We start from the raw sequence: 15,170 nt of genomic DNA, 5'->3' as shown, positions 1-15,170 counted from the left end.
CACAGCCGTCGCCTTTTCCCTTTAAAGACGGGTGGTGACTTTGTTTCTGTGACAACCCCAACGTTACACAAGTAGTTTGCTTAGACAACAGCACTACCAACAGTAACCGAGTAAAACAACATCACCAATGATGTGTGCACCAACACATCACTGTAAGTCTAGTGTATCCAACATTTCTGTATCCATTACTGTTGCAGAATTTCAACTCTAAAATCCAGTGATTTTCTCAGTGAAAAGAGAAGGGCCAAAATATGACAGCATAAATTGCCACTATTTTTAGAAAAAAATTATGTATCATCGTTAATTTAGTGTATTTTATTATAAAGTGTCACCTCTATGTAAACAGACAAAAATACAAAGGTAAGCCATGTATTGGGCAGGGAAGTGGCTGACAGCAACCACAACTTCCTCTGAACAGCAACCCCAACAGTCTGCGTGAGTGAACTGATTGATTCAATAAACAACATGCTCGGAAAAAATTGTGGACATGCGCACAAACATATAGTAAAATAATACAGTTGCAGAGAGGCAGACAGATACATAAATAAACAGTGCTACATAGATAGAGATATACAGAGAGATAGACAGATAGATAATCGCCTCTCTCCTGATCTAAGCTAACTGATAAGTCCAGTGACCTACTTTTGAGCAGTGGAATCAACATCAAAACTACTGCAACACCCATCCACAGGCATGAACTGATGCTGACAAATTTCCCAGCAGTACATTCCATCTCCATGCAGCTAAATCTGCACAGGTGGGATGTATTTTTAATGGGTCACGATAGTGCCATGCACCGTCCCCCTGCTCACATATGCTGCCGCAGAGCATAATATTCTGCACATCATGATTGTGCATTATTCAGGTGATGAGTGCACAGCAGCAGCCAGGACTATTAATATTCATGTAGTCAAAAAATCTCAAGAAGAACCACGTAGCACACACAAACAACAGCAATGTAGCTGCCTGCATTACAAGACTGTTCCCAAAAATTAAAACCTTAATGAATATGACTTTCAGATGTGTCTTATAAACACTCCTCATGTACTTAGCTGTACGCAATACAGTTGATATATGGTGAAAAAAGATAACGAGAAAGAGGGAGAGTAGAGAAAAGAGATGTTTTCATAGTTATTGTGGAAGTGGAGTATGGTGTCCATAAGGCTGTCATCCTGACATAACAGAGTGATAAATGGTAGTGTTCTGTGAGATATACAGAGAAAGGAAAATAAAAATGTTCTTACCTAGCAGATCAAAATGGACGTTTCATCAAGGAAGTGCACCCAGGAAAGAAACAAGAAAAGAGACAACAGTTAGTATGTATCCTGAAGAAAAAAACAAAAAACAGATCTTGTGACATTCTTTTATATTCATGGTCATGATATTTATATTGACATTGAAATAATCAATCATAATTGAGGTTGTGACATATCAAACACTTTGACGGTGTTTAACTGTGTAAAATCAACAAACTCTTGCATACATGTAATAAATAGTCTCAATCCAAGATGTCCAAGTTGCATAAAGTTGTTTATTTCTTGATTTAAGAGTACTTTGCTGGTTTTGGTAATTAAAATAAAGCTTGTCAATCAAGTGCTCTGACTACCTTGAACTTAGTTGGCAGCAAGCATGTTTTTGGATTACTGCCATCAACATGATCGACTTTGCTTACAACATGGCATTAAATTTAGTCCAACCAGGATCTGAAATTGATGTCTACACAATTACTAACTGAGAAATATTGCCTCTGTCTTACAACTCAATACACACAATGCAAAGATGTGCAGCTTTAACGTGTTCCAAAAAATTTCCCACTCTTAGATAGATATCCAAAATGTGTCAGTGGTTCCTAACATTTCATTCCATACTGTGCAGAGGGTGTTTCTATAAAACACCCACCATTTTCAGAAACACTGACACGTGGTGCTTGTCAAAAATATATAACAATACTATTAAACTGCCATCCTTTTCTATCATTCTCCAGTATTGTCAACCACACTGTTAAATGAGTGTTCTTGTGACCTAGATAAACAAAAACTAAGCACTGCTTTTTCCTCCCCTCCTGCCATGGCTGAAATTAGGAGCACAAATGGTCCTGCAGCTATAACAGAAACAGAAACGCATGAATTCACAAGGCGATTCTTTTCACGACAAAACCTTTCTGCTTCACCGCTGCGACAAGTCAGTGAACTGCAGGAAAACACACACATACACACTTTGTGACACAGAAAAACAGATGCACCCTCACCAGTTTAACTGTTGTATAAGACTCTAACCACTGACCTGAGTGCAGCTCAGAACTCTTTTTTGCTTTTCAACATTCATACCTTAAAACGTATTCTATTTTCTGTTGTTAAAGTAACTTCAAAATTGCTTTTCTTTTGTACTCCTGTTGTCTCTTATTTTTACTGTGGTATGTTCCATGTTGTATATCTGAAACTTAATGCTAATGTGGCCTTAGTCTAACACATTTGACATAAATAACGAATAATAGCAATACCTCCATGGTGTCGACAGTTTCGAATGTATATTACACTGTAAAATAACATGAATGCACAAGCAATGCATTGTCACAAGACAATTACCTTTCACTCAAAAGTAATGTCTAATTAATTGTTAAATTGTTGTTTTTATTTCGTAATTATCTGTACATATTTATTTAGTATGATAGTGATTTACATGCGATAGGGAGCTATATTTGTGCTGCACAAGACATGCTGATAAACATTAGATATAAACAGCTTATTGAAAATAGTGTGGATATAATGTGCAATCTGCCTATCCAAAGTGCTCTTGTATTTTAAGTTATTATATTTAAGATGCTGTCAAACAAAAACCTGAAAGAAACACTCACGAAAAGTGTATTGCATCCCAACTTCTGTAAGAAGCACAATTAAAGTGAATAATGCAAATCTGGTAGACAGTTGCAAAGGAGAATAAAGTTGCAAAACTTTTAAAGACTGTCCGCAATAAACATATTGAAAACATATTTCTGAAAATTGACCTGATGATTCATCAGGCTTTCATGTCTTCATTAATAACGTTTGACTGAAAATTAAACCTTTTCAATAAACTGAATGCTGACAGTGAAGCTGGTCTATACATTCTCTTCTATGAAGCACATATGAAAGAGATAATTGCCTTGAAACAAAAGCCAACAAACAAACAAATAACAACAAGATGCCTGTAATTTCAAGCTTTCAACAATGTGTTGGTGTGTAAGCTGACACACATCATAGGAGATTTTTTTGTATTTAATTATTTGTTATTATGATCACCATAACAGCAACCAAGAAAAACAGGAACAAGTTTTTTATTTTTTGTCCTTCACTCATGTTCTTTAGAAATTATATATATATATAAAAAGTAATTAGTCACTGGAAAAAGGAAACAGAATTTATTACACAGGTTTATTTTTCATTAAATGCATATGGTTACACATTCTTCTATTCATTGCATGTAGTTCAAAGCTTTTATTGTGTCCCAGCCACAGGAAATCTTGTTATTTTCTGAAAAACATTAACGTAACATTACCAAAACCTGTCTGTGGTGCATTCCAAGTCAACAATTTACTATATATATATATTTTTTAACATAACATAAACAGAGGCCACAACAAATATACCATAAACAAAGCAAAAGAGTAACAGCTACATCAACTCAACACAATTCTCAGAAGATAAAATTATGAACATAGAAATCAGAAATGTTGACCATGCAGTTTTAATTAGAGACAAATCAGCTAATGTATTTGAATGATTATATCCTCTTTTAAAGTAACAGTCAAATGTTTACGTAAAATGTTTAAGGGGAAAGAGAAACTCCTAGCTTGTTTTTATATCATTAACATTTCTGTTTTGGTTAGCATGAAGATATTGAGGGGAAATGAGGAGTGAGGTTGGCTGGCATAAAATGTCATTTTTGTAATGCAACAAATTTTGGGAGATCATTAACTAGTGACAGACTAGATGAATGAAAAGAGAGAGGAAGTTACCATAAACAACTTCCCACTGAAAATAATTTCAGCCTTTGATAAAAACTGTCATCAAGCATACAAAATATGTGTTGATAAAATAATTACTTTATTTATGCTTCTGTGATAATATTTTTGGAAAATATGCCAGAGGTGTAGGTCTATCTACAAGGTTAAGATTGTGTTCAAGGTCAGGTCGTGCAGGAATGAACTTGAGGTCATATATGCCTACAAAACTACAATTACAAGATGCATTGATAAAATATCCATGCACAAATACTTTCGTAGAAAAGAAAACACACTTCAAACATAGACAATCACTTCATGTATATTTCTAATAATTGTATAGAACCATAACATAAATGCAATTATACGGTATTTGATAGTCAGAAGGTCATAATTAAATTCACAGCACAAGGGTTATGTTACACCATAAGCTATGGCCGACTATTATTTGACCACGTAACACGGATGCGGTGCCCCTGCCCTCACTTTCAGGCTACCTCTGTCTGCACTGATGCGCCTGAGTGTGTTCTTCTGATAGGCTGCACTTCTTTTCTTAAGTGTGTCAGTGTCTGTATTTGATCCGAAGCGGAAATCGCCTCTCCACGACCCAGTGGTCAAGAAAGGGTCATACCGATCATCTTTCAGCAAGGTCCCACAACGGCTGAAATCTGTAAAACTGGGGGTGCAGTAGGTCGTGGGGAAAACGGGGAGACTAGCTGCGGTTGACCGGTAAACGTAACCACGCCGGCAAAGTTGAAAATAAAACACTCCGCTGATTAAAAGGATGAAAAGAGAAGAAACGGCAAACAGAGCGATGATCAAATACAGCGTTAAGTTATCGCTGTCCTGCGATTCATCTGCGAACTCAAACAGTTCGCTTAAAACAGGTAGCCCGTCACCAAGCATTATGCTGATCGTCGCAGTGGCGGAGAGAGAATCGGGCCCGTTATCTGTCACTAAAACTACCAGAGTTTGTTTCGGTTCATCTTCTTCCATAAATGTTCGCACCGTTCTGACTTCTCCTGTGTGCAGATCTACCATGAACAGGTTAGGCTGCGTGGCTCTGATTATTCTGTAGGAAAGCCAGGCGTTATGACCAGAGTCAGCGTCCACTGCTACCACCTTAGTAACCAAGTAACCTCTCGGCGCCTTAATTGGCACCATATCTTCAGCGATGAACCCGGTTGTCTGAACAGGATACAGAACAACAGGTGGATTGTCATTTAGGTCCTTAATAAAAACATTCACAGTGCAGGTGGTGGAAAGTGGAGGCCCGCCTCCGTCTCGAGCTATCACCTTAATTTGGAAGTAAGCTGACTGTTCGTAATCAAAACGCCGTGATGTGAAAAGCTCCCCTGTATCTGAGTTGATGGTAAGGAAAGATGACGCTTCTGAGTTTGTGTCCTTTGATATCTGGTATAGTATTTTAGCATGAGATCCATCGTCACCGTCCTCTGCTTGGACTTTCATTACAAACGTGCCAACTAGTTGGTTTTCCAAAATGTTGGCATTGTACTCGCTCTGCATAAAAGTCGGGGGGTTATCATTTACATCAATAATCAGTATTGCTATAACTTTGACACTAGAGAGTGAAGGCGAGCCCGCATCTGTGGCCGTGACTGTGATGTTATACTCTGGTTGGAGTTCTCTGTCTAGGATTCCGTCAGTCACTAACATGTAATAGTTTTTTACCTCTGACGCTAATTTAAATGGAACATTGTCTGAGATTACGCACGTGACGCGCCCACTGCTTCCAGTGTCCGGGTCATAAATGTGAATCAGAGCAACCATAGTCCCTGGTTTAGAGTCCTCGGCCACGTTAGCAGAGGCTGATTTTATTTCGATCACCGGCCTATTGTCGTTCACGTCGATGACATCAATAATAAGTTTACAGTGAGAGGCCTGGCCGCCACCATCTTTAGCCTGAACATCCAGCTCATGCGAGCTGGCCTCTTCATAGTCAATAAGACCTGCCACCCAAACTTCTCCACTGAGAGGGTTAATTTCAATAACTCCTCCCATCTTGTCTGACAGGTGACTGAAGGAGTAGGTTATGTCCCCATAGACACCCTCGTCTAAGTCCGTGGCATTGAGCTTTGCTATGACAGTCCCTACGGCCCCGTTCTCCCGCACAGATGCTTTGTAAATTCGTTGGCTGAAAACTGGGACATTATCATTGGCGTCCAAAACACGGATAAGGATAGAAGCAGTTCCTGATCTGACTGGATTTCCGCCGTCAATTCCATTGATTTTCAGTACATGCTCAGCTTGTGCCTCCCGGTCCAAAGCCTTTTTCAGAACCAGCTCTGGATAAGCATTGCCGTTTATTTGGGTACTCATTTCCAGTGTAAAATGATCATTGGGGCTCAGTTTATATTCACAGACAGAGTTGGTGCCCAAATCGGGGTCATGCGCGCTCTCCAAGGGAAAGCGCCTCCCCAGAACTGTGGATTCCACTAAATCTAGTTGTATTTCCTGTGCAGCGAACAACGGGCTGTTGTCATTTATATCTGCAATATCCAGAACTATGCTGAATGCTTGAAGGGGATCTTCAAGTAAAAGCTGATACTGCAGGATGCAGACAGTCGCTTGCGCGCAGAGCTCCTCTCGGTCTATCCGTTGGCTGATGAAAAGATTGCCGGACGCAGTGTCCAGTTCACATAGCTGGCTTGTTCCTTCTGCAACAACACGGGCTCGACGAGCATCAAGCTCCGTCACCTTCAGCCTCAGATCCCGGGCAACATTCCCGATAACCGAGCTCCTCTTCATCTCCTCTGGAAGAACATAACGGACTTCGCCAAACGAAACACCAAAAACGAGGCTAAATAATAAAAAATGCAGCGACCATTTTAAGTTTATTCGATGATCCATTGTTAAACATGCTTTCAGACAGAGATCACCTATCGCCATCATAGCTAAATCCTTAACAAATACATCCAAAATCGAACTGAAAATGCTGCTGTAATCCAACGGTTCCCTGCTTCTCTGCTGAGTTAATCATGCTCTATTAGGAAAGCTGTCAGCTCGAATTCCTCTCTCTCTATCCCCATTTCACCATTGCTTTCTCTCTCTGACTCTCTCACTCTCACTCACACAGGCGCACACAGGCGCAAACAGGCGCGCGCGCGCGCGCGCGCACACACACACACACACACACACACACACACACACACACACACACACACACACACACACACACACACACACACAGTTTCTCCCTCGCTCCCTCACACACCGACGCAAACACAACTGCGCATGCATACAGCCCTCGGCTCTAACCCAATACTCTGGTTCCACTGACACAGATAGAGTGAGACACGAGCATCCATGAGTCAGACATTGTAAAAGAGCGTCACCAAGAGATTGAGAGAATAATTGCAGCGGTTTTCAGCATTATTTTGAGGAGGGTATCAAAATAAGGCCACGCAAATTCAGCTTCTGGGAACTCAACGTTATACGATATGAATATTGTCATCAAGTATGAAGCAACTGGGATGGACACAGTGAAGGAAAGACCTAAACAGTGTCATGTAAATCTTCCTGGAACTGGGGTGGGCTTGCAACACCACACTCACTCTATTATATAAGAGGCAAGTTGAAAAACTACCTCCTTTGTCACTGAAGAGGATGAACTATGACTCCAGTTCCTTTCTGGATTTGTTTCCTGCACCAGAGTTACGTCTACAAAAATATCACTGGGGCATAATTATCCAAGACTCAGACACATTCTGATTCAAGAAGCTGTGGTGGGGGTCAGATAGCTAACATTACTTGATTATATTAATTCATATATATATATATATATGTGTGTGTGTGTGTGTGTGTGTGTGTGTGTGTGTGTGTGTGTGTGTGTGTGTGTGTGTGTGTGTGTGTGTGTGTGTGTGTGTGTGTTTAGCTATTTTTTTAACCTATTATAGGTTCTTACACAAGCTTCTAAACACAATCAGTATTATCTTATTTTTTAATTGTCTATACATAAAAATAAGATAAAATAAAAATAAAAAAAACGGTCCATGCAGGTTAGGATGAGTCTCATGTCAAGGGACGGAAAACGACTTACATTCAATTGAACAGCAAATTATATTACTTGAAAACTAAATCAAAGACAGCAACAATAAAGGGAACAATTAAGAATAAAATGGCATTCAAATATATGTAATAACTCAAACTCACAAAAAAGTGGCAACAGAAGTAATGACAGATCAAGTGACCGAGAAGTGTTCAGCACCAAGGACAGAGACACCAGCCATAACGAAAAAAATGTTGAATGTTCCTACCTCAGGAGAAGCATCACAATCTCCAAAAACATCAGCAAAGTCTGATGGACTTTTCCTCAGAGTCTGGTCAGCAGGCAGCGTGTTGTCATTGTAAGACGTCACAAACTTAAAGTCACTGGTTCTAGAACCTGTTGTCAGGTAGGCGTCATAGTTGTAAGCGCTGCGTAAAGTTCCTGTGCCGTCAACATCTGCGTAATTAGGAGGGAGATAAGCGCTGGGGATGGCAACTGCTCCGTCAAACAACAGTCTGGGCTTTCTCCTGCGACAAAACCTCACACCGAGGATGATGATGATGAAGGTCAGAAAAAAGGTGGACACAGACACCAGCGCGATGATCAGGTAAGAGGTCAATTTGGAATTCTTCTCATCATAAGAAATATCTTTCAGTTCTGGCACCTCAGCCAAGTTATCAGAAATAAGTAAATACATTGAACAGGTGGCAGAGAGAGAGGGCTGTCCGTTATCTTTCACTGACACAATAAGGTTCTGTTTCATGCTGTCAGATTCAGAAATGTCCCTCTGGGTCCTGATCTCTCCGCTGTGGACACCAATAGTGAAAAGTCCCGGATCAGTGGATTTGACTATACGATAGGACAGCCAGGCGTTCTGTCCGGAGTCCGCGTCCACCGCTATCACTTTGGACACCAGAGAGCCTCCGTGTGCAGCTTTGGGGATCAGCTCGGTCATGAAGGAGTTGCCCTCCGGGGCGGGGTACAGTATCTGAGGAGAGTTGTCGTTCACATCCGATATGAAAACACTGACGGTCACGTTGCTGCTGAGCGGAGGAGAACCGTTGTCTCTGGCCATCACGTGGACTTTAAAACTCCTGAACTGTTCATAATCAAACGACCTCACAGCGTGGATCACCCCCGTGTCTCCGTTAACAGACAGATAGGAGGACACCGGGGCACCGTTCACCTCACCAGGTAACAGAGAATAAATCACTGTACCGTTTTGTCTCCAGTCGGGGTCTCGAGCAGTAACGGAACATAAAGTGGAGCCAGGTTTGTTATTTTCAGTCACATATGTGCTGTACGACTGTTCCTCAAACACAGGTGGGTTGTCGTTGATGTCAGCTACAGATAACTGAACAGTTTTAGAGGAGGACAGAGGTGGAGAGCCCTCGTCAGTGGCGGTGATTGTAATGTTGTAATCAGACACTAGTTCACGGTCCAGTTGTCCTGTGGTCACCAGAGAATAATAGTTTTTAATAGACGGGACCAACTTAAAAGGGACACCCTGCTGAATGGAGCAGCGGACCTGTCGGTTATTCTCAGAGTCTCTGTCCTGCACGTTAATGATGCCCACCTCTGTACCAGGTGATATGTTTTCTGGTATAGGATTGGTCAGTGATTTCAGATTTACAACAGGAGCGTTGTCATTGACATCAGTAACAGAAATCATTACCTTGGCGTAAGATGACAGCCCCAGCCCATCTTTAGCTTTAACACGTATTTCAAATGATGTGGTTGTTTCATAATCGACAGAGCCAATTACTCGTATGTCACCTGCTTTACGATCAATACTAAATATCTTCTTCACCTCTTCACTAACATGTCCAAAGTCATAAGTCACCTCTCCATTGACTCCCTCATCTGCATCAGTTGCGCTCACTGTAACCACTACGGTGTCTAAAGGAGAGTTTTCAGGCAGACTGGCTTTATAAACGGCCTGACTGAACACTGGGGCGTTATCATTAGCATCCAGCACAGTGACGTGTATGACTACTGTACCTGATCTCTGAGGGGAGCCACCATCTAGAGCTGTAAGGAGCAAATTTATCTCTTGTTGTTTTTCACGATCAAGCTCTTTATCAAGAACAAGCTCTATTGTGTTTCCAGTAACAGCCAAAATGAAATGATCGTTCTTTTTAAGGCTGTACTGCTGAACTGAATTTTGTCCTACATCCTCATCGTGCGCCTCCTCGATCACATAACGAGCTCCCCTCAATGCCGACTCTTGAATTTCTAAATTGATCAATTCTTCGTTAAATTGCGGCGAGTTGTCGTTAATATCTTGGATGTGAAGGCTAATGCGATGGAGCTCGAGAGGATTCTCCAGCACGAGCTCGTGTTTCAAGACGCACGAAGCCTTTTCGCCACAAAGCCCCTCTCGGTCAATCCTGTCGGCCACAACCAGTTCTCCGTTGTTCAGGTTTATGTCACAGTAACGTTTAAACGCCTTAAGTGACAAGACATTATATGCAGTCATAACACAGCAGGCAGGAGATGAAAAAAACAAAAACGGTTATCAGTTTTACTATAATTTCCAAAGTCAAACCCCGTGTCAAACGAAATATAAGTAAATATTTTGAGAGAAATTAAAAGAGTAAGAATACGTATAGACAATTAAAATAAAATGATTATAAACTATGTTTCTAACATAATAAATCTCCGACAGACTTCCACACTGGTTACATTAATCAACACCTTCTTACAATTGATTACAATTACTAATCCCACCATCTGAAAAATGTGAAGATACAATCAGAACCTGAAAATGTAAATGTCTTGTAAAAGAAAATGCATAAAATCAGCACTCACTAAAATATTGCCTCGCCGAGAGACAGAGGGAGAGCCTCTGCATGTCAGTGCAATAAAACAAAATGCATTTATATTTCACGTGAAATTCAGTATCAGTGACTTTAAAATGAACACAAAATGAAATAGCAGGAAGTTGTTCCTACCTCAGGAGAAGCATCACAATCTCCAAAAACATCAGCAAAGTCTGATGGACTTTTCCTCAGAGTCTGGTCAGCAGGCAGCGTGTTGTCATTGTAAGACGTCACAAACTTAAAGTCACTGGTTCTAGAACCTGTTGTCAGGTAGGCGTCATAGTTGTAAGCGCTGCGTAAAGTTCCTGTGCCGTCAACATCTGCGTAATTAGGAGGGAGATAAGCGCTGGGGATGGCAACTGCTCCGTCAAACAACAGTCTGGGCTTTCTCCTGCGACAAAACCTCACACCGAGGATGATGATGATGAAGGTCAGAAAAAAGGTGGACACAGACACCAGCGCGATGATCAGGTAAGAGGTCAGTTTGGAATTCTTCTCATCATAAGAAATATCTTTCAGTTCTGGCACCTCAGCCAAGTTATCAGAAATAAGTAAATACATGGAACAGGTGGCAGAGAGAGAGGGCTGTCCGTTATCTTTCACTGACACAATAAGGTTCTGTTTCATGCTGTCAGATTCAGAAATGTCCCGCTGGGTCCTGATCTCTCCGCTGTGGACACCAATAGTGAAAAGTCCCGGATCAGTGGATTTGACTATATGATAGGACAGCCAGGCGTTCTGTCCGGAGTCCGCGTCCACCGCTATCACTTTGGACACCAGAGAGCCTCCGTGTGCAGATTTGGGGATCAGCTCGGTCATGAAGGAGTTGCCCTCCGGGGCGGGGTACAGTACCTGAGGAGAGTTGTCGTTCACATCCGATATGAAAACACTGACGGTCACGTTGCTGCTGAGCGGAGGAGAACCGTTGTCTCTGGCCATCACGTGGACTTTAAAACTCCTGAACTGTTCATAATCAAACGACCTCACAGCGTGGATCACCCCCGTGTCTCCGTTAACAGACAGATAGGAGGACACCGGGGCACCGTTCACCTCACCAGGTAACAGAGAATAAATCACTGTACCGTTTTGTCTCCAGTCGGGGTCTCGAGCAGTAACGGAACATAAAGTGGAGCCAGGTTTGTTATTTTCAGTCACATATGTGCTGTACGACTGTTCCTCAAACACAGGTGGGTTGTCGTTGATGTCAGCTACAGATAACTGAACAGTTTTAGAGGAGGACAGAGGTGGAGAGCCCTCGTCAGTGGCAGTGATTGTAATGTTGTAATCAGATACTAGTTCACGGTCCAGTTGTCCTGTGGTCACCAGAGAATAATAGTTTTTAATAGAAGGGACCAATTTAAAAGGGACACCCTGCTGAATGGAGCAGCGGACCTGTCGGTTATTCTCAGAGTCTCTGTCCTGCACGTTAATGATTCCCACCTCTGTACCAGGTGACACGTTCTCAGGTATGGAATTAGACAGGGATTTTACATATATGACTGGAGCGTTGTCATTCACATCAGTGATATCAATAATAACTTTTGCTTCTGAAGAGAGACCATAACCATCTTTGGCTTCAACAATCACTTCATATTTTGATCCTTCTTCATAATCTACGTCACCTGTTACAATGATTTCTCCTGTTTTCTGATCAAGTGAAAAAAGCTTTTGTGATTTATCAGACAATCGGCTAAATTCATATGTAACCTCTCCATTCACGCCTTCGTCTGCATCTGATGCACTTACAGTGATAACTGGGGTTTTCAAAGGTGAGTTTTCAGGTAACCTGGCTGAATATACAGCTTCAGTAAACACGGGGGCGTTATCATTAGCATCAAGCACGATGACGTGTATGACTACAGTCCCGGATCTCTGAGGAGATCCACCATCTACAGCTGTGAGCAATAATCTCATTTCCTGCTGCTCCTCTCGGTCTAACTCCTTATCCAAAACCAACTCACAATATTTACTGCCAGCTTTTGTCGTTTGACTACTGAACACAAAGTGGGCGTTTTGTTGCAAAGTGTAGCTTTGAACAGAATTCTGGCCGATGTCTGCATCTTGTGCTGCATTAATACGATACCGAGCTCCTTTGTCAGCTGACTCTCTAATTTCCAGTTTTATAATATCCTTCGGGAAGATTGGTGCATTGTCGTTTACGTCCTGCACCTGCAACGACAACCGGTGTAACTCCAGCGGATTCTCTAATAGCAGGTCGAATTTTAGAATACACGCAGGCCTTTCTCCACAATGCTCCTCTCTGTCTATTCTTTCCGCAACGAATAAATCTCCGCTTCTCAGGTTAATCCCGACATACTGTCTGTCGCTCCCATCCAAATCAACACGAGCTTTACGAGCAGACAGTTTCCCCAGCTCCAGTCCGAGATCCTTGGCGATATTTCCAATAACAGACCCGTGCTTCAGCTCCTCCTGGACGGAATAGCTCAGGTCTCCGCGTGCGTAATGCACCACAACAAAGAGAAAGACAAAGCCGTAGCTTTGAGGAACGCACCGTCGATTCACCATCGTCAAACAGGACTACACGTGAAAACACGTTAGCTCCAAGTGTTAAAAATACGTTTTTCGATCAATCAGTGCTCTCCAACGATTTGTCGCCGATGTTGTAGACTGTGGAGAACACACTGGTCGATCCCAATAATGGGTGGTGTGCAAGGCGGGTAGAACATTCAACTGCTTAGCTGGTCTATAGTGACACCGTGAGTACAAATGATATATAACAGTTTTGGTGCAGTGATGTACGTTTTCTTAATGTATTATCACATGTTTGCCTTTATGGTTAATTTAAAGTACAAACAAACAATTGAATACATTTTAATATGATTGTTAAAACTGTAATGAGTAATTCTGAGATTATTTTTTTAACCTTTTCTTGAGCAAAGTGAATTCCTTAATTACTGTATGAAAAATGTTTTATAAAGAAGATTGTATCCTCAACAGAACTACCTCAAGCATTTTGAAGTGATAACGGCAAAATCATTACCTAAAAGTTAATCAATAGATGGACACGTATTATTTGTGTTAAAAACAAAGTGCTTCCAGATCCTCTAGAAACTATTCTCTCTCCCTCCTTATCTCTCTGTCTCTCTCAGTATCATAAATTAGATTTGAGATGATTTCCTGTTCGTGAAATGTCAATAAAAATGCATCGAGCTTTTCCAAAGACCAATAAAACATTATAAGGAAAAGTAACTGAACATACAAAATATATATAAAAAGAAAATAAAAAGAGGAGGGCATCAGTCTGTCTTTAATATGGCTCTTAAGGTACAAAATAGGCATTTGACGCCAACTTTACCTTGGGATTGAAAACAGAAGGGTAATAACAATATTTCTTGCAAATAAATATTAACTCCTGAAAGTAAATTAAAGTAAATCGTTCATGAGATTATTTTCTAAATATCAAAATTCTGTGCAACACACAAACCATTTTCACACCTTCCACATTTTCCACTTGTTTTTTTTTTTTGTTTTTTTTTTACCTCAATGAATACGCCTGTCATACCGAGGTACCTTGTTACTTCCAAAATGAAGCAAACATGTCTGTTAAAAAATAAAGTTAAACTGCAATCCTAAAAATGTGTAAGATGAGAAGTCAAAGACAGATGTCAGTTGCTCCTATATATCAATCACAACCACAATTCAACAGGTTCAGCACCATGGACAGAGACACAAACATCAAACTTCAGCTCAACTCAAACGCTAAAGGGAGAAACGATGCTGCTGTGGTAACTGACAGACAAGTTCTGTTAAATGGAAACGAAAAAAACAAGTTTCGCAACCTCCAGTGGAGATAATGAAAAATGAAAAAAAGTGGGAATTTACGGTGAACTCTTGATGAATTAACACATTTAATGTGAGTTTTTAGAAAGAAAACAAAATTATAAGCAATGAAGCATGTAGCATCTTGTAACATGAAATGAATTTACACAAGTTATTTGTCTAACATCGATATTGATAGAGGAAAACCATAAATTATGAAATTATGAAAGTACTGTCTGGTTCATTTAACTGCAAATAGGTAAACGATATGTGACACCTGTTCCTACCTCAGGAGAAGAATCACGATCTCCAAACGCATCAGCAAAGTCTGATGGACTTTTCCTCAGAGTCTGGTCAGCAGGCAGCGTGTTGTCATTGTAAGACGTCACAAACTTAAAGTCACTGGTTCTAGAACCTGTTGTCAGGTAGGCGTCATAGTTGTAAGCGCTGCGTAAAGTTCCTGTGCCGTCAACATCTGCGTAATTAGGAGGGAGATAAGCGCTGGGGATGGCAACTGCTCCGTCAAACAACAGTCTGGGCTTTCTCCTGCGACAAAACCTCACACCGAGGATGATGATGA

The 15,170-nt window shown here is 41.0% G+C and overlaps 2 protein-coding genes across 2 annotated transcripts; both read right to left on the bottom strand.

Moving 5' to 3' along the window:
- Window positions 1-3,385: 3,385 nt before the first annotated feature.
- Window positions 3,386-7,141, bottom strand: LOC138633531 (protocadherin beta-15-like). Its single transcript, XM_069719808.1, has one exon. It carries the CDS (start codon window positions 6,890-6,892, stop codon window positions 4,424-4,426), a length of 2,469 nt encoding a protein of 822 aa, XP_069575909.1. The 5' UTR covers window positions 6,893-7,141; the 3' UTR covers window positions 3,386-4,423.
- Window positions 7,142-10,900: 3,759 nt separating this feature from the next.
- LOC138633533 (protocadherin beta-15-like) lies at window positions 10,901-13,446 on the bottom strand. Its single transcript, XM_069719811.1, has one exon. It carries the CDS (start codon window positions 13,334-13,336, stop codon window positions 10,901-10,903), a length of 2,436 nt encoding a protein of 811 aa, XP_069575912.1. The 5' UTR covers window positions 13,337-13,446.
- Window positions 13,447-15,170: the final 1,724 nt, after the last annotated feature.

Source organism: Brachyistius frenatus, unplaced genomic scaffold (genome assembly GCF_029030835.1).
Source record: "Brachyistius frenatus isolate BFR_SWC_R1_liver_20210118 unplaced genomic scaffold, ASM2903083v1 Contig_225, whole genome shotgun sequence".
Taxonomy (NCBI): Eukaryota; Metazoa; Chordata; class Actinopteri; family Embiotocidae; genus Brachyistius; species Brachyistius frenatus.
This window is presented reverse-complemented; position numbering and strand designations above follow the sequence as displayed.